General features: G+C 42.3%; 2 protein-coding genes across 3 annotated transcripts; one reads left to right on the top strand and one right to left on the bottom strand.

The window, feature by feature from the left end:
* The first annotated feature begins 857 nt into the window (after positions 1-857).
* On the top strand, positions 858-12,351 carry fbxo11b (F-box protein 11b). Of its 2 annotated transcripts, none has more exons than XM_083904218.1 (22): positions 858-1,152; positions 2,612-2,775; positions 3,005-3,086; positions 3,342-3,486; positions 3,580-3,709; positions 4,149-4,232; positions 4,350-4,482; positions 4,639-4,745; positions 5,375-5,486; positions 6,867-6,973; positions 7,074-7,211; positions 7,301-7,518; positions 7,699-7,879; positions 7,973-8,095; positions 8,966-9,051; positions 9,169-9,245; positions 9,321-9,464; positions 9,797-9,907; positions 10,004-10,111; positions 10,210-10,318; positions 10,554-10,652; positions 10,762-12,351. In XM_083904218.1, the coding sequence occupies exons 1-22, from the start codon at positions 1,065-1,067 to the stop codon at positions 10,889-10,891; spliced, it is 2,676 nt and encodes an 891-aa protein (XP_083760344.1). In that variant the 5' UTR covers positions 858-1,064; the 3' UTR covers positions 10,892-12,351. The 2 variants fall into 2 exon arrangements, with proteins under 2 accessions (XP_083760344.1, XP_083760345.1); XM_083904219.1 differs by having other exon boundaries at positions 3,345-3,486.
* Positions 12,352-13,203: 852 nt separating this feature from the next.
* On the bottom strand, positions 13,204-22,904 carry msh2 (mutS homolog 2 (E. coli); the record flags this gene model as incomplete). Its single annotated transcript, XM_083903589.1, has 16 exons — positions 13,204-13,380; positions 13,500-13,669; positions 13,872-14,119; positions 14,206-14,410; positions 15,308-15,553; positions 15,778-15,875; positions 15,958-16,108; positions 18,023-18,146; positions 18,228-18,337; positions 18,502-18,701; positions 18,801-18,934; positions 19,573-19,722; positions 19,860-20,006; positions 21,186-21,467; positions 21,713-21,861; positions 22,697-22,904. The coding sequence occupies 16 exons, from the start codon at positions 22,902-22,904 to the stop codon at positions 13,204-13,206; spliced, it is 2,799 nt and encodes a 932-aa protein (XP_083759715.1).
* Positions 22,905-23,870: the final 966 nt, after the last annotated feature.

The following is a 23,870-nucleotide window of genomic DNA, read 5'->3' on the forward strand; positions in this document are numbered from 1 at the left end:
GAAGGAACACAAAGAGACATAACTAAGACATTCAGAACGACCGCAAAGAAGACCATAAAGAGAAATAGGAATACCACAAAAAGATATTAAAAGAGACATAAAATTAAAACATGGAAAGGCAAGGGGACCTCAAAGAGGCATAATGGTCATTGATAGATGTAAAGGGAACACAAAGAGAAATAAAATGCATACAGAATGACCACAAAGAGACACAATTGAATAAACAAAGAGACCTCAAAGGGCTACAACAAAAACATTTGACTACAAACAGACAGACTTATAGAGTCTTATAGAAGCACCACAATGTGACATGAGGGGATTACAAGTGTTATGAAACGACTAAACGGCCCCAATCAATATAAAAGACGCATAAACATTTAAAAATTATCTATTGGTGGTAATTATTGTATTACTCTTGCATTCTCTACTTTAGAAGGACAGGGGGACTTTTTTAATTCTCAGTGGGGTTCCAATTTCTAAGAATCACTTATTATTAGATAATAACAAAGATAAATGCAGGGGTTATCGTTTTTGTAAATAAGTGTGTGATAGTGCATTGGTAGTCCAAGTTATTTTAGCCGTAAATGAACCTGACACTGAACCATACGCCTGAAAAATGCGCATTGTTTTTGATGAGGTCGTAGACGACTCCATACATTGATCTGATCGCCGCTTGACCGATTCCGGACCCCAACAGAGGGGTTTGTTAAGTCCGCTGATACAAAGCTCCTGATTGGTTATTCGTGGGAGATCTTATAAAACACGCAATGTGATTGGTCGAACGGACACTCTGCTCTTTTTTTTCTCGCGATTCTTTCCCGTGTGGGTTAATGGCTCCTCCTGCTTCAGACTGAGACGAAGCTGGCAACGATCTGCTGTACGGGGGGAGCTGTAACACCGCGGAGGAAAAAAGCGATTACACCCCAAATACCAGCGGGTTTTGATCGCAGTTGTTTGGGTGCTTCTGGGAAAAAGGTCCTTCGGTTGGTAGATTGGGTCGAGTGCTAAATTTAGGAGCGGGCGGTTGCGGGCAGCAGTCTATTTTTCAACAACCAACTCCCCAGATGAACTCCGTCAGAGCCACCAACAGGAGACCCAGGCGAGTGTCGAGGCCGCGCCCGGTGCAACCCGAACGGAACAACGGAGAGAGAGGTACGCTGTGCCACGAGCAGCTAATGGTTTAAGACGAAGATGTGTCGGGGGATAATTGTCTTCACATATCCCTCGTTCACACTTCACAGGCCTGTTCACTGCACTTGTATGCGGCGAGCTGAGCAGGAAACACCGAGGCTTCTTGCTCTGTGGCGTAGGCCAGGCCGCGCTTTGTTTGGCTTGAGTGATTGGGGCTAGCGAACGCCGCTAGCAAGCTTACCAGGTTAGGTAGAGGTTGGGGGTTGTCTTCGCCGAAAGTAATGCGCATGTAGCTCTACGGTTAACACCAATAGCTCATATTCAGGTTACCTCCGTTGGAGGTAAAAGGCTTTGACTTGACACTCGGCTTATGGTCTCCCGTGACTGTTCGGTCGTTGCATTCTCAGCTGTCACCAACGCTTCTGAGGGTGTAAATCTGCGGTGTTTTTGGACTGCCATTTTTGTTGGGGTGTAACGTTAACAAAAACATAAGCAGCGACTGGGGGCACTGCTTGTTATCTGCCCTAGCTTTAAGGGGCTGTACTGATCAGCTGTGGTTGGCGACACGGTGGGGTTTTGGACGATTGCAGTGGGTCCATTTTGTGCGCTCGGGACTGTAGTTTGAAGCTAGCGCAGGTTAACAGAGTTAACCCACATCTCTTTCCTTGTTCTCGGTGCCTGTTAGCCGTAGCTCGATTTGTTTACACCGCGGTTTTGTCAGCTACGCATTTCAGTTTTAGCCATTAGCCGCACGAGATACTTCATCTACGGCCTGTAATTTGACAGCACCTTTAAACATTAGTCTGATTATGCCCCTGTGCGATTTAAAGATAAATGCACGCAGGCCGATGTCAGTTGGGGTTGTCTACACATGAAAGGCTTGTAATGTGGCTGCAGGGGGTGCATCTGCCATTATCAATCACTAACCTTTGTCTGCCATACCAACTACTACCCTGTCTGGTAGCCTGCGCAGTGTGTGCATACTGGATGTGAGATGAATACACACTATTGTGTTTAGAATGGCAAGGGGGATACAGTTAGAGTGTCAGTGCACTGCACACAGTGCTTCAATTACTGCATAAGTTGTGGTTGTTTAATTGGATTAAACAAAGGGGATACAGCCACTTGAGGAAATTGCTATGTAATTGTTTTTTAAACTGCATAGTCTCCATCTTTTTGAATTCCATACGTGCCCTTTTACACACTGATCATCCACAAAAATATAACCGATAACTGTCCAGAGTTATTGTTGTTGCAGAGCAGTGTGTGCCAGTGCCCTGTTCTGAAGGTGGTTCATTCTTATCAACATGTACTGGCTATTTTCAGACTTGTTTTCAACTTTTAATTATTATCCACACCTTTGCAGAGTCTAATCACACTGATCAACCACAACATCAAATCCCATTTGCAATATTATTATTGTGCATCACTGGTGATAAGAGGCTAATGTATAAGAAATTGTGTTTACCCCCGTGAACAGATGAGGAGGCTCCTGCAGCTGCTGCAGCAGAGATGGCTATTGAGGAGTCCGGTCCAGGAGCTCAGAACAGTCCCTACCAGCTTCGACGCAAAACCCTGCTTCCTAAAAGAACCGCTGCTGCCTCTGCCACCGCCTCTGCCTGCCCCAGCAAGAGCCCAATGGAGGTGAGGCTGAGACATTTGAATGAATTTCATCATGCACTTCAACACAGTTTGCATGTCGTCAGATGTGTCCGTGTGTGCGAGGTGATTGAGAGTGAAAGTGTACTGCTGATTGATTGTGTCCTTCTCTGTTTGAACAATGATTTTTGTGCCAGAGCATTACATTTCCCAGTTTATTGCTTTGTGTTTTAATCTTGGCATAAAATGAACATCCACTCACCCTCTTTTTCAGGGAACGTCCACTTCATCAACAGAGGCCTTTGGCCATCGAGCCAAGCGGGCACGAGTGTCCGGTAAGAGCCACGACCTGCCAGGTGTGTGTTAAATCTCTGCAGCTGGGCAAGGAGATAGTTTTAGTGTTTGTCTCTTTTTTAACCTTGTGAGCATTTATTGGTTTCTTTCCCTCTGTCCTGTGCCGTGGTAAATCTTGTTATTTTGTAATCTGTTCAATAAAACTCACTCCAAAGTTTAATGTGTTTGGAATGAAAGGTTGTTCCTTGCATAAGCTTTATGAAATGTTTTTCCTAAAGCTTATGTTGGAAGTGTGTGTCTCTGTGTGTGTTTTTTAGCAGCCCCAGCAGAGCAATATCTGCAGCAGAAGCTTCCAGATGAGGTAGTTTTGAAGATTTTCTCCTACTTATTGGAACAGGATCTCTGTCAGGCAGCTTGTGTCTGCAAGAGGTTCAGCCAGCTCGCCAATGACCCCATCCTATGGTCAGTGGGAACTGCTCTTTTCCTGTAGTTAATAGGAATGTTATTAAAAGACAGACCGCTAAAAGTATGTGCATGTGACGTTTTATGTTGTAGGAAGCGTCTGTATATGGAGGTCTTTGAGTACACGCGTCCCATGATGCACCCTGAGCCTGGACGGTTCTACCAGGTCAACCCTGAGGAGCATGAACACCCTAACCCATGGAAGGAGAGCTTCCAACAGCTGGTGAGTTGAACTGTGTGGTTTTTTTCCCTCACCATCTTTTCATGAAGAAAAAGCTCTATAATGCTTTAATGTCTTGATTTAGTCCCGGTTATTTTTTTCCTGCCTTTTTTACTTCTTTGAACTAAATATTAACAATTTGGTCTTCTGCTAAGACATTTAGATTGTAATAAAATCCACTCATGAAAATAATAATGTCTAACCAAGGACAAGAGTTCCAGTCAAATTAAGACTCTTTCCAAAGGAAATAATTGTAAACCTAAAACGAATAAATGGTGCTTTGTGTAACACCTAAAATTTAATTTACCAAAAACAATATTTTTAATACAACATATACCAGAAAACTTTAAAAAAACATTACACCCATCTTGTATGAGGTTAATATTTGAGGAGATCAGCAACTACATGCAGTATATTGACCTTGGTGTATTCTGTGTTGCAGTACAAAGGTGCCCATGTAAAACCAGGCTTTGCAGAGCATTTCTACAGTAACCCTGGCAGATATAAAGGCAGAGAGAACATGTTGGTAAGTTGAAACCTTCTGTAAAGATTTTTTTAAATGCTTGTTTTCCCAAACTGCCTTTTGATAAATTTCAAGTGTTTGTACATTATGCCTGAAAAAGTCTGTGCCTTTCCCTTGCAGTACTATGACACCATTGAAGATGCACTGGGTGGGGTCCAAGAGGCCCACTTTGATGGTCTAATCTTCGTTCACTCTGGCATCTACACAGATGAGTGGATTTATATAGAGTCCCCCATTACCATGATTGGTGCAGGTGAGCATGTTCCTTTCACTGAAAACTACTTGAGACATAACCTAGATGCTCCAGCCCGGTGCAATCAATGTCACTCTTAAAATTGGACGGCACACTCGGCTGTGTATGCCCATATGTATGAGAGTGCTGAGGATTTTTTTTTCCTGCTTTCCTCAGCTCCTGGTAAAGTAGCTGACAAGGTTGTTATAGAGAATACCAGAGACTCGACGTTTGTCTTCATGGAGGGGTCAGAAGACGCCTATGTTGGATACATGACCATAAAGGTAAACATAAGCCTCACCTTTCCGCTCTTTCTACTAAGTTTAAACCAGGCTTGTGTATTTTAGATTATAGTCCTATCACAAGGCTTCAGTGTATTATATTATCTGGAATTAGTTGGGAATAAGCTTCCAAAAAGAGACAATGATGCTGATGACAAAACCAAATCTTATGGTCAACTGGAAAATGCATCTGAAGGTTTTGGGTAAAAGAAGAGACGCATCTTTATCAAATGTGGCTTCAGTGCCAGATTGTGTGATTTAGAATGTTTTAAATTGAGATGGTGTTAACGAACAGCTGTTTATCATTCATTTTCCAAATCTAGTAGAGCACTGACCTTTTGATAAATCAATTGTTGAATATATGGATGTAATACTAGTAAATGATCAGCTTAGAGTGGGAGAGTGTGGTTATGGTGTCATTGACGTGGCACACATTACAAAATCGGGCTTTCTTTACTGAAAATATCCAACTGAATTGTTTAAGTACATAGCATAAAAATGGAAAGCCTCGCCTACTACTAAAATACACCTGTAATATAGAGTCAAGTGTGGATTTAGCAGGTGGACAGATGCTTGATGTGTTGCGAGTAAACCTCTGCCTGTCTGACCTGTTGGTGCATTTCTCATTGCAGTTTAATCCTGATGATAAGTCAGCGCAGCACCATAATGCCCACCACTGTCTGGAGATCACAGTCAACTGCAGCCCAAACATCGACCACTGCATCATACGCTCCACATGCACAGGTAACACACATCACAACAATATGATTATGTGTGCAGCTTATAACAGTCACTGTAGAAATGATTTGGCACACTGTTGGCAAAACAATTAGCTTAACAAGTATATGAATTGAATATCGTTTCCTTCTGTAATACAGTGCATCCTGTTTGAATAATCTGTGTTAATTTAGTATGAAAAACTCAACATTAGACATTTGGTGTCAGGACTGGAAATCAAGAAGCTTTGGATTTTAGTAAAGGCAACGCTTACACTGTGCTAGTTTTGCACAGTGTTAACTCTCTTTTGCATTGCTTGTTAGTTTGTGCTTTGTCTTGATTAAACCTATAAAATAAAATGTCTCTAAACCTGAGCATCTGGCATCAGTTAATTGTGTACCTCGAGAGCAGTTCAAAGTGTGCAACTCTACCTTATCTGTGAAAATATTATATCTGTTAAGTGTTACTTCTCATGCTCTGGGCCCAACATCATCTCCATTTTTCCACTTTACAGTTGTTGCACAGCTCCACTTTACATGGTTTTGGTCGTTTTCCATTACTATACCTCCTCAGCGTGCACGATGTGTTGTACGCAACACAAACTAGTGACAAGCAAAGCAGTTCTTTTCATTATTCTGGATCTATTCATTAAAAAGATTTGTTCAATGCTTCCTGCATGACAGGAGTGCAGACTCCGTCTGACAGTCACTGAATTAAAATACGGCAGAAAGGGTTCTGATAGAGCTCACGATCACCTGCTTTCGTCAGTTCCGTCGCTAAATAAACCAGACTCCTGTCAAATATCAAGATTTTAGAAATGTCCTTGCTAAATGTTGGCGATTAACACGCGTAACACAGGATTTGTATGTCTTTAACTGATCTACAGTTCGGTTTTATTCCTGTGTCGCACTCATGGTTCTGGCCAATCAGTGGCTGAGCTGTGCCACATCGAGCCATGCTACGACTGTATAGTGGAAAAATGCCATTGGAGTCGAGTGTGACGCATACTTATAAATGACATATGTTATAGAGGGCTTTTTGAAGTGGAGGGCTGTTCCCCTCAAGATCCCCTGAACTGAGCATTAGTGCAGTGGAGAACCACAGTGGAACCAAACCACATCCAGTGGAGTCTTTGGCTCCACCCAAAGTCAAATCTCTCTGAGCTAAATGGGTCATAAACGTTCAGCCGATCAAAAGTGACACGCTGCCATTTCTACTAAAATGTCTTTCATGACACTGAGCAGCAGCTGGTGCGATCAGCTGACAACCATTGAATCAACGGTGCTTACTTTTTCATGTGTATGTATAATGTCAGTATAAAGAAGAAATCTACAAATCTTAAATGACCTTTGGGCTATTATAGCACAACTGTAGAGTTACCCTCACTGTTTCCCCCTCCTTGTGCAGTGGGTTCAGCTGTCTGTGTGAGTGGACAGGGAGCATGTCCAACTATCAAACACTGCAACATCAGCGACTGTGAGAACGTAGGCCTGTACATTACAGACCACGCACAGGTAAATATACCGTCCCTTCTGTAATGTGCACAAACATAGACACGGAAAGTGGTCACCGAGGAGGCTTTGTTTCTGACGTGAACATTTTTTTTTGTTCCAGGGCATTTATGAAGACAACGAAATCAGCAACAACGCGCTAGCAGGAATTTGGGTGAAAAACCACGGCAATCCCATCATAAGACGTAATCACATTCACCATGGACGAGATGTTGGAGTGTTCACCTTCGATCACGGCATGGTAAATGCACGTCGGCGATATCATGTCGTGTATAACTTGAGAAGACATGGGACCATCCTTCTAATCTGTTATGTTTCTTTGTGTTTCAGGGTTACTTTGAGAACTGTAACATCCATAGAAACCGCATAGCAGGCTTTGAGGTGAAGGCCTACGCTAACCCCACAGTGGTGCGCTGTGAGATCCATCACGGCCAAACGGGAGGCATCTATGTCCACGAGAAGGGGCGGGGACAGTTTATAGAAAACAAAATCTACGCTAATAACTTTGCCGGTGTGTGGATCACATCCAACAGTGACCCGACGATACGGTGAGACCGCACACGCTTCACACATTGCAATGCAGAATTTAACTTCAATGTAGAAAAAATGTATATCGTTATCAAACATTTAAAAATGATGCCTTAACAAAAATATAGTTATGGAAGATAATTCATTGCACCATTGCAAGCATCTTTTCACCTATAGTTACCCCTTTTTCATTTATTTAGGGGAAATGCTATATTCAACGGTAACCAAGGAGGGGTGTACATATTTGGAGATGGGCGAGGTTTGATAGAGAGCAATGATATCTACGGTAACGCCTTGGCGGGAATTCAGATCCGAACCAACAGCTGCCCCATTGTACGGCACAACAAGATCCACGATGGACAGCATGGAGGCATCTATGTGGTAAATACACATCATCACATCGTGTGTGTGGTTTTTTTTTTTTACTCACAATCAGAAAATGTTGTTCTTAGCTGCTGCTACTTTGTGTTTCAGCATGAGAAAGGTCAGGGTGTGATCGAGGAGAACGAGGTTTACAGCAACACACTGGCCGGAGTGTGGGTGACCACAGGGAGCACTCCTGTCCTCCGCAAGAACCGCATCCACAGTGGAAAACAGGTAAACCGGGGTCCCAGGCCAGCGGAGTTTTATTGTGATCTGGGGCAGAAAGAATCAATGAGCATGACTGGAGTTTTGTTAATTTGAAGGAAATTAATCATTATGTGGCAAGCACAAGCATATGTAGTTGTAAAAGTTGAATGAGAAGTGGTTGAACAGTTACTGAAACAGATCTTTGAAACAAAAATGAGGCAAAACATAAAACTTCATCTAAAAATGCAAAATATCATTCCATGCAGGCTTGAGAAAAACTGTACGCTTATTTTATAAGAAATAAGAAATGCTCCAACACAACAGAAACAAGAGATTCCTCATCTGTCTACCCTCAGCTCCAATGCTCCCTCTCGCTACTAATTACAACATTCTGAAACGTGGGTGGTCTACTGCTGTTCTACAGGTTTAATAATTTTAAACAAGAGACTGTTAATTAATTTGCCCCTAATATTTTAATGCTGTTACAGTCTTTACTGTTATTTAACTTGACCACTTCTTTTGCTGCAATATTGTAATTACTTTTTCCTCTGAAAAGGTCCTAAGTTGCAGGGCACTGTGGGTAAAACAGCCACTCTTATATTATCTTATATTATATGGAATATAATTGGTAACTAAGCGACTCCATTTCTGCAAACACAAACACAGTGTCACATTTCCCCAAATATCTTGTTACTTAATAAATAATGTAACAACAAAGAAATCCTGAGGTGATTGTAAATTTCACCCAGGCTTTCCAGTATTTACATTTACCACTACTATGACTAAAAACTACTGGTTGTACAGTATACAGTATATCTTTAGTGTCACTGCTGCACCTTTTTCGGTTAAAGAAATGGTATTATTATATCGTCTTTTGTCTTTCTGTCCTATTATTAGGTCGGTGTTTATTTCTATGACAATGGTCATGGTGTGTTGGAAGACAACGACATCTACAATCACATGTACTCTGGTGTGCAAATAAGGTAAATCTACCCTCTTTCATGAGTGTATCCACCGAGCTAAAGCTGTAGTACATTCTTTTTTTTCCTGTTCCCTCTCTGTTGAGACTGATTTAAAATGATTTTGTTGAACCATGACAGGACGGGGAGTAATCCAAAGATCAGGCGCAACAAGATCTGGGGAGGCCAGAACGGAGGAATTTTAGTCTACAACTCAGGTTTGTGCTTGACTTTTACAGCTTGTGTGGCGTCTGTGCGCGTGCTGTGTCTAATCCTGCCGTTTAATGTAACAGGTCTGGGCTTCATCGAGGACAACGAGATCTTTGACAACGCCATGGCTGGAGTGTGGATCAAGACGGACAGCAACCCCACGCTGAGGAGAAATAAGATTCACGATGGCAGAGATGGTGGCATATGCATTTTCAACGGAGGCAGAGGTACTGCACTGCCTCCTCGAACGCATTCACTAACGTAAACCGTAGACGATCAAGACATGCAATTAAACCAAATTAGTACGCCAACATAGCACAGGGTTTGCACCTGTTCCGTCCAGTTTCCTCCACATGAGGGTCACAAGGGAGCTGGAGACAACCATTCACACCTACTGTAAATTGATATGAAAAGTTCTTGAATTTGACAGTGGAAAAGTTGTATGAACCCTCTTAGCATTTTATTGGACTGTAAAGTCATGGCATCTTCTCCCCCGTTCTCTCTCTTGTTCTTTTCCCTGTGTAATAACATTCTGGTTATGCCATCCTAATCTCTTTAGGTCTCCTGGAAGAGAACGACATCTTCAGGAACGCTCAGGCCGGTGTGCTGATCAGCACCAACAGCCATCCAATTCTCCGCAAAAACCGCATATTTGATGGCTTCGCTGCCGGTTAGCTCACCCCCCTTTCTTTTACACCAACACAAATAACATCCCAATTTCTTTCTGTTTTGCGCTGATGTTGGAATTTTTTGTTAATGTTCCCAGGTATTGAAATCACCAACCATGCCACAGCAACGCTGGAGGGAAACCAGATCTTCAACAATCGCTTCGGAGGTCTGTTCCTGGCCTCTGGAGTCAATGTCACCATGAAAGGTAAGAAGCTGCTTTGTATTTTTTTTGTTTTTTTTTAAAGTCCTGCAGTCCTCTCTAACCACCTTCATCTTGTTTGTTTTCTGCTCTTCTTCTGTCAGATAATAAGATTCTCAATAACCAGGATGCTATTGAGAAGGCAGTGAGCAGAGGACAGTGTCTCTACAAGATCTCCAGCTACACCAGTTACCCCATGCACGACTTCTACAGGTAAAGGGATATGGATTATACTACAGATAATGTATTAATTATTCTCTATGTTGACATGGCATATGAAATATATATTTTTTCTCAAATGACAAATATTAAGCTTTCAGCCAGATGTCACCAAATAAATAAATAAATTATTGGTGAAAGTAATGATTTGATGCAGCCCCTGCCCTTTAATAAAGTGTATTTATGAAGTTGTTTTTCCCTTTTTAATGAATCTATTTTGTTTCTATAGATGTCACACCTGTAATACAACAGATAGGAACGCCATCTGCGTGAACTGCATCAAGAAATGCCACCAGGGGCATGATGTAGAGTTTATACGGCACGATAGGTGAGTCATTGCTTTCCTTACCGACACTTTTGGGATCTGACACAACAAAAAATGTACTTAAACTGAATTATTTCAATGGTTGTTAATGCTTAATCTCTGCTCCACTCAGGTTTTTTTGCGACTGCGGAGCAGGAACACTGTCCAACCCGTGCACGCTGGCCGGAGAGCCCACACATGACACGGACACTCTGTATGATTCAGCGCCGCCCATTGAGTCCAACACGCTGCAACATAACTGAAAGGATCCTGTCCGAGTTACTCTCTCCCATTAAGAAAAAAAACATCAACAAAAAAAACAAACAAAAAAAACACATAACATTGCACACAGCCAGACACACACTTAAACACAGTCACATACACACATCCACTTGCAGCCATAAGAACCCAGAGAGACTCTGACTGCTGCGCTCTCAGATGGGACTGAGGTGGAAAGAGGCTGCAGAGGAAGCAGCTTCCAGCCCTCTGCACTCTGACTCGCTGCAGCAGAGGGCGGACTCCACTAGAGGGAGCAGTGGAGCTGAGGGTAGACCCGACACAACGGCCACAAGAGATTCCTCGTCTGAGCATTTCTTATTGTAGTCTGTAGGCAGAGAGAAGACGGTAGGAGAAGGGGCTATGCAGAGGGGCTGTCCAAGGCAGCATGTGAAGATCAGACCCCCAGTGTGAAAACTCAGCTCCCAGCTCATTTCTCCTTCAAGAACTGCTGTCAAAGAGACTTCATGCTTCCTCGCAGCTGCCACCCCCATTGGCTGCCCAGACGGTTGTAACTAGGCAACGGATGGGAGGATGTTGCTCTGTTGTGTGTGTGTGTGGAGAAAAAGAGAACGAGTGTGTGCGCGCGCGTGTGACGGAGCACTTGGGCTTTTTTATTTTTAAGGAAAAAAAAATATGTTCTGATCAATGGATTTTATTTCAATGCTTTCTCATGTAGTTTTGTATTTTCAAGCAAAAAAGCTGACTGTATTTGAATGTCTTTTATTTTATTATATATTATTATTATAATTATTATATTTTTTTTCTCCCCCACCCCCTTTGGTTAGCATCCCTCCCCCTCTCCCAAACACACAGGCAGACTGCAGACACTCAAAACGTCCCAGTGGTGAAGTTCTTTCTGTGAAAGAGAATCTCGTTTAAACACTACAAACCCTCTCCAGTGCATTAGCTTAAATGGCAGGTGGAGGGACTCCACACTTGTATAAAGGTGTGTATGCGTGTGTGTAAATGTATGTTGTGTATAGTGAATGTGTGTGTGTGTGTGTGTTGATGCTGTGTTTTGTGGAGAGGGTTCCAATAGGAGGCACCAGAGCTCCTTTTTAACTGGAACCATGAGTCAATCTGCAGTCCCCCCCAAATGTCCCAACCCCTCTGCCTCCCCTCCCCCCTGTGTATCGTGGTGACTGTGGCTCCTCATGCAGCCTGAATCGTATGCATGTACCATAACATCTAGACTTAATATATTGTGAAGTATTCAATAACCATTATGTAGATGCTAGTTGGAATTCAAAAAGGGTATACTTTCTTAGAAAGACAAAAAAAAAGAAAACAGGAAACTGGCCATTTCTAAGAAAATAAAACTTTATTAGATCAGAGGTGTTTTCTGTCTTGTAATATCAAACCCACTCCCTGCATTTCCCAATAAAGGCCCGGTCATGTTCAACATAATGTTGCCAGAGAGAGAACGTGTGGCGCTTGAATAACTTCCCTGAGTAGTGTTCACTTGATGATTGCAGCTGCAGGTTAAGGGGAAAAAGATGAACATATACAAACTACAGGAGCTCTTTTTGAGGGGGGAAAAGACCTTAGGAACAGTAACATATGGGGGTGACCTTTGTTGGATGTTTTTATGAGGTGAAAATATGTAAAAAAAAGTAAATGGACACTGGCAACTAACTAATGATCTTTTAAGCTAAGTCTACTCTAGTGTGCTTCTGTAGATAAATACACTGATCTGTGTTTTACTCACATTTATCCTCCACATGAGGGTTGCAGGACAGCTGGAGCCAATCCCAGCTGACACAGGGTGAAAGGCAGGGGAAACTCTGGACAGTGATGGCTCCTACTTTGCCATGTGGTACAAAGTATACAAAGTATTTACATTGAAGTGAAGGTAAAAGTTTAGACTTGTGTGTATTAGAACCACAGATCCACACCAAATGTGGAGGCCACAAATTAATCCAACTTCTTTGGAGTGACTCATTTGTCATCTCTTACACCTGAAAATCCTTTTAATATCATCTTGGTGGCACTGCTAAAATTATATTTCTATTTTATCTGATCCATTAGAATAAGGTGCAGCACAAGTAAAAAAAAAAGTTCTACATTTATGGTTTATGGTGGGACAATTTGTTTCAAGTGTCGTACATGAAGTTAAACATGAAAATCAGGTGTTTGTTAACAGAAAACGTGAGACGGCACATTCAAAAGGATTACAAGCACTCAGGGTTTCAAAGAAATATCAACACAGAGCTCCACATGAAGACGACTTTATTGAAAAACTATACAAACTTAAGTGCTCGACAGCATATGGAATAAACATGAATGAAAAAAAGAATCAGGCTGTATTTACAGGACGACAGCGAGCAATGATGTCTGAGACGTACGTGTTGTTTTTGGCGACTAGCTGCTGCTTCATTCTCCTGAGCTCTGCCTTCACCTCCTCATCGGTCATGCTCGCAGCAGGAAGTGACTTGGCTTTCTCCAGGAAGTCCTGGATCAGGTCTTCTCCCACCTGAGTAAAGAGGAGCACGTTTCATTATAAGACTTAGTTACAGCTGTTTTGAAAGGCAAGACGGTCTATAAAATGTGGTTATGCATGATAATATACAGTATTCTCTGTAAACGGATTACTTGTTTGTCAGTTCGTCGTCTCTTGGCTTCGGGCTCTTCCTCCTGCGACTCCCCTGCTGGCTCCTGGAACTCCTCCAGCTCCTCTGCCTTCTCCTTTGCCGCGGCGATCACCCACGGTGGGAAAGACGCCAATTCGGCAACGTGAATACCAAAACTCTGGTCACACACTCCTGAATACGGAAAAACAGGGCCTTAACACTCAAATTCATCGACCAACGCGTATGTAATACATTTGATCAAGTTATCATCAAGTCAAATGTTTGTATCTCACAATAAACACTAAAAATATTAATAAGACCCTTTCACTGTTGACAGGCTCAATTCAAAACCAGCTTCCCAAACCAAACGCGTAACAACTGTGTGCCGTCCGACCTGCTTTGACTCTGTACAGCATGGTCAGCGTGTCATGGGAGGTCAGGGCCGTGACATGCAGGTTGTGGACTGTGGACTCTTGTGCCGCCAGCACGGTCAGCTCGTGGAAGTGCGTGGCAAACAGGCAGAAGCAGCCGATCTTGGAGGCGATGTGTTCACTGATGGCCCAGGCCAGACCGAAGCCGTCGTACGTGGACGTGCCTCTGCCGAGCTCGTCGATTATGATGAGCGACGTCTCCGTGGCCGAGCTGGAGGGACAACGCGGAAGAAGATGAACATCAGGGATTTAATGACTTGAGTTTTGTAATCATGTGTACGTGTGTGGACGTCGTACCGTAGAATGGCGGCGATTTCCAACATCTCTGACATGAACGTGGACACGCCTTTCAACTGACTGTCCCCGGCTCCCACCCTGGCCAGGATGCTGTCAAACACGCTAAGCTCCGCCTTCTCGCATGGCACAAAGCAGCCGATCTGAGCCATCAGTGCGATCACACCCACCTGCCGGATAAATGTGGACTTGCCGCCCATATTTGGTCCTGCAGACAAGAAGAGAGGAGAATCAGTGACGGACAAAACAGATTAAGAAAATATAGGAAGAACGTGAGTACTGACATCCATCACTTACAAATAATGAAAGCTGAATTAAAGGAGCAATCCAACTGTTTTCATTTGGGTGCTTCATTTTCTATCACTTTTGCTCTTTCAGAAAAACAAACCACACCCACAACAAATCGGGTATGCCAAATGGAATTTTATGCACACTTAGAGCCATGCAAGTTTAGTTAATGCATGAACATTTATGGTTTAGTGTGATTCATTTTAGGTCTGAAAATACATTAGTTCTAGATTTTGTTTTGAGGAATTGACTGCTGAGGATCTTCATGTGAAAAACCTGTGTGGCAACTGCAAACACTTAAATATCAGTGCAGAAGTAGCAGTAAAGAGGACATTTAGGAGGGTTAACAGTTACCTAAGTTGAGGAGAAATGGCTATTTAAGATCACCGATTCTGATTCCAACATGCTTTTTGTTGTTTGCTACTTCACAGTAGATGGATAGTAGATTCACACACAACCCTACTCCCGGCCAGCAGTCACAGACTGTGATAAAATCTGAACTAAAATCAACCTGGTTATAAAACACTTTTATATAAAAATCACCTAATTCTGTGATAAATTGGCATAATGATTAAAACGATGTGACTGAAAGTTGGTCTTACACGTGTATGTCTTTTAATAAACCGAGTAAAAACAGTTGTGTTAGATAATTATACTGTGTGCTCAATGTAGCATTGCTAAAACAACAAATCTAATGTAGTGTATATATATACACACACACGAGTATCAATTCACTAGTGCTACGTTGCTGTCGTGACTCCTCTTCCACTCAGTGTCGATTAATTTACAGGACATACAATCCATCGCCTCTTTTTACCCGTTATGATATAGAAGTTCTTCTCTCCCTGGGTGAAGCTGATGTCGTTGGGTATGAAGCTGGTGTCTGGGTCATTCTCCATGCAGGGATGTCTGGCCTGCAGCAGCTCCGCACGCCTGCAGCCGTCGCTCAAGAGGCGAGGCCGGACGTACGGCACGGGGGCCGAGACGGACGCTACGGCAAAACTCGCCACAGCGTCCAGGTGCGCTATCACGCCGCTCAGCGACTGGAGGGGGTCCACGTAGCCTGGTGAACAAGAGTAACCCATTGAAATTAAATAATCAGAGAAGAGATTGCAGCCGCTCAAACGATTGACCACAAACTCAAAAGCAAATCTGTAGAAAAATCCATTTGTAAAGGCGTCAATGCGCTTCTTGACCATATCACTGAAACACAGTAATATCCTTTGTTTGTTTAGTCATTGTCATGCTTGTGAGACAGAATGAGCAGCATATGATGACATTCTTCACCTGAAGCAATGGTGATGATCTCTTTAACGATGGCGTTCTGGGCCTCCTCGTACTCCGCCCTGCTTTTGATGTACTCCTCGTTCAGTGAACTCAGTTTACTGCAGACAAGAGCGCAGATGTTAACAGAAAAATCACATTTAATGACGTGTGTGTGTGTGTGTGTGACACACTGACACGCACCTGTTTGTAAAACGCACACCGTTCTTCTGAACATCCAGCATGGTGAACTTCTTGTTGTTCCTCAAACCTTTCTCTGCCTTGCAGGTAACTCTCAGATAAAAACCCAGCACGCCGTTTGACTCCAACTTCACCGTTTTACCAGCATCTAGACCTGAGAGAAAACAAAATTTGCATCAATAAGTTATTTCCCATTAACTATATCCATATTATTTAAATCCCTGCTACAACTATATCCTAGAGCTCTTTCTGTGGTCCAATAAATATTCCCTCCACCGTTGAGTCTACCATGGGATCCTCTTCTGGGAAAAGAGGCATCAAATCAGATAGCACCTAATATAATTACCCATAGTCATGGATGACATTTCTGATGCCCTTTTTCAAACAATCGAAATTGTGTTCTACATCCACCGAGAGAGCTTCCCAGAAATGTCCTGGGAAAATGTACGAGTAGTAGTTTTGATAGGTCTCGTTTAAATAAAGTCTTTTTCACAATAAAAATAGTGGAGATACGTGGAAACTTAGTGTGACGCTGCGACAAAAAGTGATCAACGCTATTCTCATTACTGGGTGTTTTTATTTCACTCGAGCATGACTTGTGATGCAAAAAAAACACCATAGCATGAAGTAATAATGTTATTGTGGTCACTATGTTGCATCTTTTACTAGAGTCTCTCTTCAAATCAATCGTTTGGATGATACAATTGATGGAAAAAAATATATATTTTGGCAGGCAACTCGGGAGTTAACATGTTGAACAGTGCAGACTGAAGTGTAAAAACAACAGGTCATTGCTCCAACATACCTGAGCTATTAAAAGTAATATTAAATAATAATGATATTAAAAAATCTGGAATAACAAAAAACCTACAATGTATGATATACATTCATATATGTACATATCTACAAAAAGGAAAAGGCTCCTTTCTTTTATTAAGTGCACAAAATGAAGTGTCCAGTTGTTGTGTTGTGTCCTGCTCTGTTAGAACAATAAAAAAAAAAAAAAAAAAATTACCAATATGTCCACAGTATTTGTTTGTAATGTGCAAGTAAATTTGTTTTTAAAAACTCATAGTTCTTTTAAAAAAAAGAGGGAAAGTAACAGAGACAGACGCGCGCATGCATGCACACGCTATAATAGCAAATTCAATTTCTTTGTCTCAGAGCGAGAGCTGCCCAACACCCCTTTCCTAACACAAGATACCAGGTCCCTTTGTGTATTCAATTTAGGATGTCTGGACTCAACTTTGCACCTAAACACTACATCCTGCAGGATACCTCTGGGAGAGGTCGGCTCTGATACCTGCAATAAACAAAAAATGTGTGAAAGCACGGCCTGGAGGGGCATACCCCTACAACAGACAAAGGGATTTGAGAGGGGTGTTCCTTTGGTATAAATGTTTAGCTCTCGCCATGCTCTGGGTCTTTCTTCATCTTCGACTTCTCGTGTGTTGACTGACCTTTTCTTTGCAAAGAAAATAAAACCTTGTCGGCCGGCAGAAGTCTCTATTTCATTCTTCACCAGCAGCAGAGAATTTCCACAACATACACAGTCATTAACCACCCAACGCTTCAGTTAGTTTAATGAACTGTTCATGCTGGTAAAGCTGGATATGGAATAAATTAACCCACCAAATGAGAAACAGGAGAGACTAATGTTGCATGTTTTTTTTCCAGGTGCATCACCGTGGTGCTCACGTGCCACGACATTTCGCTTTTGCAAAACACAGTTTTTAAGTTTGTGCATTGTAAAGTGCTCCCACACTTTGGAAGATTTCAGTCTAACCGTTTTCTCCATCTCCTTTCTTCTCACGCAAACACTTAATCTGCTTCAGTCATAGAAACCAGAAGAATTCATGACATCAAATTTAGAATCTCATGACGAAGGCACTGTGTAATCGAGTTGCTTTGGCATTTCAAACCACATCTTAGAAAACAGAGGCGCGTGTAGTCACTCCCTTAAAACACAGTATCAAACTTTGTTGCAAGAAACAGTGACATTTGGGAGATATAATCTTAATTTGAACCATGTGTTTTTCGTGCATAAGCGTGCGCTTTGTATAATCACCTAGCTCTCTGGCTGCACTGTTCAGCACTGCCTGCATGCTCTTGTCCAGCTCATCCATCTTTTCTCTCAGCTCACTCAACACGGCGTCAAACGAAGCCTTTACCAGGTACTCATGGTGGTCAATCTGCACAGAGACATATAATAAAGTAAGGACAAAGCACACAACATTCTTCTTCCTTTTATCAAGAAATGTTAAAGATCAGACCTGGTTCATGTCCAGAGTGGTATCAATCATTTCCTGATACTTGATGAAATCGCTCTGCAGGTCTCTGAGAGGGGAAATGAACGCTGCCTCCAACAGAACCTGGTAGCTGCCTACAATAGAACCGCAATCACACAAATTTGATGAGTACATATTGTACTCTACGTAGTATGATTTGACCAGGGATGATAGCATTTATGTTAAATTGAGCAATTATACAAATACAAAACATCCATCACTGTACTAATTCTAGCTGGTTTAATTGTTGTGCATGTACCCGAGTAGCTCTCTAAAGCTGTGATGAGGGCAGGTATCTGGCTCACGGCCTGGTAGACGCGGTAACAGTCCTGCAGTGTTGCACTGTGACGGTGGAACTTCTTGGCCAGGCGGTGAAGGTCGGGAAACCGCCGCAGCAGGTCCTCCTGACAGGTGTGCCTGAGCTCTGAGTCACACACAAAGCTCTCGACAAGGTCCAGCCTGCATGTTTAGGTGTGCACACACACAGAAGAAATATCACATATTTGTTGTTGGACTGCTTTTGCCTGTATCTATAGTTTATTCCCATCTCTGTGTTACCTCTCCTCTATTTTGGCTTTGTCCATGAGCGGTTGTGTGATCCACTGGTTGACCAGTCGCTGACCCTGTGGCGTACGGCACTTGTTCAACAGACCTGCCAATGAATGTGCTCTGCTGCTCTCATCAGGAGAAGCCTAGAGGACACAGGTACAAAGGTCTTCACATTTGATATAATATCTCACAAAGTTTGTCCAGTTTGTTGTTGTTGTTTTTTTTTTTATCAGGAGGAAACATACAGAGTTCATGAATTACTCATACAATTAAAAGAAAGCAAAATCCCATCTGTTGTTCCCCATTTCACATTAAAATTAATAAAACAAGAGCATTTGAACAAAAGATGTCACACTACAACATTTTTCCATTGTGATCTACTCTCGACATCATCTCCTCAGTTAAGTAATTGTATGTATTTTAGGTGGTTAAAGTAATAAATTGAGACCCTCAAAATAATTACATATCTAACCCATTTTGCACACCATTACTAGTTAGTTTCCACAACTAAATAAATACAGACTATTTAATCAACCGTCTTAACCAAATAAATGAAGTGTAAATGCATTTATTCTGAATTTTCTAAATAAGAGGCTGACATAGTGTGAGGCGTGACACTAATCTCAGAAGATGTGTAATGCCAAGAACACGACAAGACATTCAGAGCGGGAGGATGATGCCTGTGCGTCCCACACCGACATGTCGTCTCGTGATCTGAAGTTTTTGAAAGCTCACGTGCAACAAGTAACTGGTTCGGACCCAACCTCCCTCCCTCACTGACCTGGAAGAGGTTAAGAGCCCTCACTGCGGCGTTGTCCAGCCTCATGTACTGACCCAGGTCCAGCGTCGTCAGGCTGAAGGAGTTGAAGTTGGATTCGTCAGAGAGCAGTTCAAGAAAACGCACGACAGCAGCCAAGCATGACATAGCCACCTGTCAACGAAAACACAAAGGAATTCTGGTCAAATGTTGTGTAATTTATTTGATGTAAACCCTCTTATATAAAACATTACCCAGTAAAAGGTGTTATGGATGGTGATATGTGCCAAGAAGCTTTTTCTTTTATTCACCTGTTTGTCCAGCTCTGGTAGCGTGTTGCTGGCAGCAGTCTCTCCTTTCTTGGATCTCAACAGCCTGTTGAGATCCTGCACCATGTCCTTGCTACTGAACTCTGCCCTCTTCCTGTCAGAGACCAGCAGGCCTCCACGCTCCACCACCTACACACATACAGGGATTAGAATTACTGCAGTGAGGAAACTTCAACAAAAGTAAAAGAGAACAACTAATAAAACCATACGGCTACTTTCGTGAAAGCATCAACGATTGTTCTAGTTCAGTTTGTTTTACAAATTTTCCCTCATGTAATCACTAAGACGCTGTAACAAAACAAGCCTGTGTGGGTTAAGACAATGAATCCACTGGTTACTATTGTTGACAAAATATAAAATAAGTTCTCACTAAGCAGATGGTCTGACCTTCTCACTTAGGTCAGACCATCCTTGCCTAATCTCCCAACAAAAGTTCACTGTCTGTCTGCGTGTGTCTGTGTGTGTCCAGAAGGTTTTTAGAGACACGCTTTTATAGTTTATACACTCAAAACCCATGTGATGTCCTCCTCTGTTCACACAGCTATGGTGAAGTGATTCGTTTTGCACTCACCATTCTTGCACAGCCACATTTTTCAACTGACAAAACATGGTCAGATATGATATGACAGACAGCTATGACCATTCTAAATGGCTTCCATTAAATCTTCAGGCAACTCAGAAACAGTTGGAATGGAAACAAATGTTCAACAGGTTACTATGGCTCAGGAAGTGGGAGATCCATTAGGTGCTCCAAAAAACAGTAATTCCAATAGTTCCAGAGGAAAAAATTAGTGCTGGGCACTAGGTTAATGCATGACGCGTTTCCATGACGACTGACTGGAAAAAGACGGGCGTGACGTCATGCTTACGTGCCGCAATACCGGAGTCCAGGCACCGTTTACCAGTTGGCTCCGTTAGCGGCTTTAGCGGCATTAGCTCCTTTAGCGCCGGTTAGCAAGCCTACAGTGGAACTGGAGCGGTCTGTTTATTAAACGAAAAGAGCAGCGCTACAAATAAGCGTACCTGTGTACTGCGTATGTGTGCCTCTGTTTTTAAAGTTTAGCGTTACTTTGGAGACTCATTTTAACAATCGGGAGTTACATAAACATGACTTCATGCGCCTCTTTCCTCCGTCTCCGTCAGTCGTCATGGAAAAGCATCATGAGTTAACGTTGACGCCGCTATCTCGTAAACGCGCTCAGCACTAGAATAAATACATCTTTCATAGTTGCTATGAAATGTCCCAACATGTTTATTCATTCCTTATATTCCTGCTACTTTAATGACATGATGCCTTGATGAATTTACCTGTCGTAGTTTACTGTCAGCGCTGCCTTCACCCTGAGCCAAGAGACACTCTTTGGGGCCGAGTTGGACGAGCAGGGACTCCAGGTTGGAGAAGATCTCATTGTCTGGAAACTCGCACACTCCCATTGACCTCTGCGCCGCGTCGACGTAGCCGACACCAACCGCACGCTGTCCGTCGCCTGCTGTGGTGACGCGCACGGCTACAACTCCTGCACAGCTCTCTGCTCCAGCTCCCCCACCGAACAGAATCTCCTCAAACTGAGTGAGGTTTCCTGGAGAGGCCTGAGTGTGGCAGAATTAGACAAGATGGAAGACAGTTATTAAGACAATAATTGTTTTAAAGGTGAATGGCTATTTTAAATAACACAATTGACAGTATGGACCTACAGTGGAGAATCTACTGATTACAGTAAGCAGTAAAAGTACAGATTTGTATACAAAGACAGAGGGATAACACTTTCTACATACTACAGCAGTGTGTATCAACAATCACCCCGACACTTGATTCTCGATTGTAAATACTTTACCTTGAACTCAATCCTCCACTCATGGTCCTTGCTACCCTTGCTGTGGTTCTTGTACACCTCAACTCTGTACTGCCTCACCAGTAGCAAGTCTTTAACAAAGGCCTCAAAGTTCAGCTTGCTCAGGATGACACTCTCCAGCTTGCGCTTCCCTGGAGACCAAAATATTCACTTTAATTCAAAGAAAACATGTTAAGTTTTAAGTAGTATAGGATACATCACGCATGCAGCTTTCTATATTGAATTGTTAAAAATGTGGGTGCATAAGCCCGGGGTCAAAGGTTAAAAATCAACCGATTAGAACAGTGGTTTTCAAACTTTTTACGCCAAGTACCACCAGAGAAAATATTGAGCTCAATTATCACCCACATTAAAATATAGCAGTGCAAATAAGTCTAAGATGGAGCACGAGATAAGGGATTATTATTTAATTTATTTTCAGTTTATTTTCTATACACTCAAATACAGTCACAATTCCTCAGCTCCACTCCAATCACATACACTGGTTTATATACACAGAAGAACAGTTTTTCTGATTTTCCAACAAGTACCAACAGAGGGTGCTCGTTCCACAGTTTGAGAACCATAGGATTAGACTATTAAAACGTATGTTTTGATAGCGGTTTACCCACTCTCAATCATTTCCACCACATATACAAATATGTAAAACACAGTTCAATTCAATGTACAACACGTGAGGAAATTATAAATCCATACTTTTCAGACTTAGTACAACATCAAATGTTCACGTACATAAAACAATAACAGTCGGTTTTGGTTGAGCACATTCTCACATTCACTTGCACCAAACTCTTCGAGCGCAGAAAAATGTAAAGTGTTTATTTGCGATACTGATATAAATGACAATGACATGTCTTGCATGCATTTGTAGTTAGCTTAGCGTTTAGCATTCAGGCGAGCACAACACCTTCAGTTTATAAGCTACAGCGAGCGACATGGTTAGCTGGGCTTCGCATGCTAGCATACCTGAGCCCAACTGTTTGATGACGGCATTCGTCTTGAACACTTCCTTCGCCGCAAATGTGGCGTCTTTCCCGTGGACAGTGTAGTAGTCGTTCCGGTCGAATACCCTGAAAGTGGTGTCTGGTTTCTCCGGCATGGAGAAGAAGAAGCTTAAGAAGCCACTCTCGGCTGCGCTGTCCATGGACAGGTTTTGCTTTGGCTGCACCGCCATGCTGGAATCTCCCGCCACCGACTGGAAGAGCAGGAAACTGCGTCACATGATGGTGTGGCTCGTTTCCATGGAAACATGGTCGCGAAAAATAAAGTTTATTACACTTTGACCTTGTTTTGTAAGTGCTGTTATTGTTATAACTGTTGTTCTTAGACAGACATATATACACATATACAGATATACAGATAGATATACAGATAGATAGATAGATAGATAGATAGATAGATAGATAGATAGATAGATAGATAGATAGATAGATAGATAGATAGATAGATAGATAGATAGATAGATAGATGTTTTGATGAATAGTTTCTGTGTGGTGAGTGCATCTAAGGTCAGACAAATGAAGGGTGACTGCATGTCTGCATGCAAGAATTTGACACACTTCCGCATATTTCAGATAACATGCAACCGTGATGATTCTAGGAAATCTTCCTGACTAATCTCATATATCACAGTCCATATCTCATCTCCTCTTGTTCAAGAGACACTTTCCCGATCTGTCCTCAGTTCTGTCAGAGCAAGAGGAATCGTGTGACAGATCTAAATGATGAGTCATGGTAACTTCAATCAATACATTACATCTGTGAATTCATTCATACATTTGATGTTTATTCTCCAGCCTGGACAAAAGATCCTACTCAAGACTCACACAATAGCAGAGTGGTGTCTCTCAGACATATATTTGTCCTGATACACAAAAGCACCTGTAACATGTAAGCTTGTGTAGTCACTAAGCCTTAAAAAGCCTTTAATTAAAATAAATTCATTAATCCACAAACACTCCAAGCCTGGGATTAGATGATGAATCAGAGCGAATCCGTTGGTTACTGTTGACAAAAAAGTATATGGTTTCACTTCACTGCCAAAGCAAGCACCTTCTCAGTACAAGCGAGTCCTTTGGCAATGACTGAATACTTTTTGAGTAAATGACAGTTTAGGATTTAGGAAAATATGTGTGACACA

This window comes from Microchirus variegatus (assembly GCF_963457635.1).
Source record: "Microchirus variegatus genome assembly, chromosome: 17".
Classification (NCBI taxonomy): Eukaryota; Metazoa; Chordata; class Actinopteri; order Pleuronectiformes; family Soleidae; genus Microchirus; species Microchirus variegatus.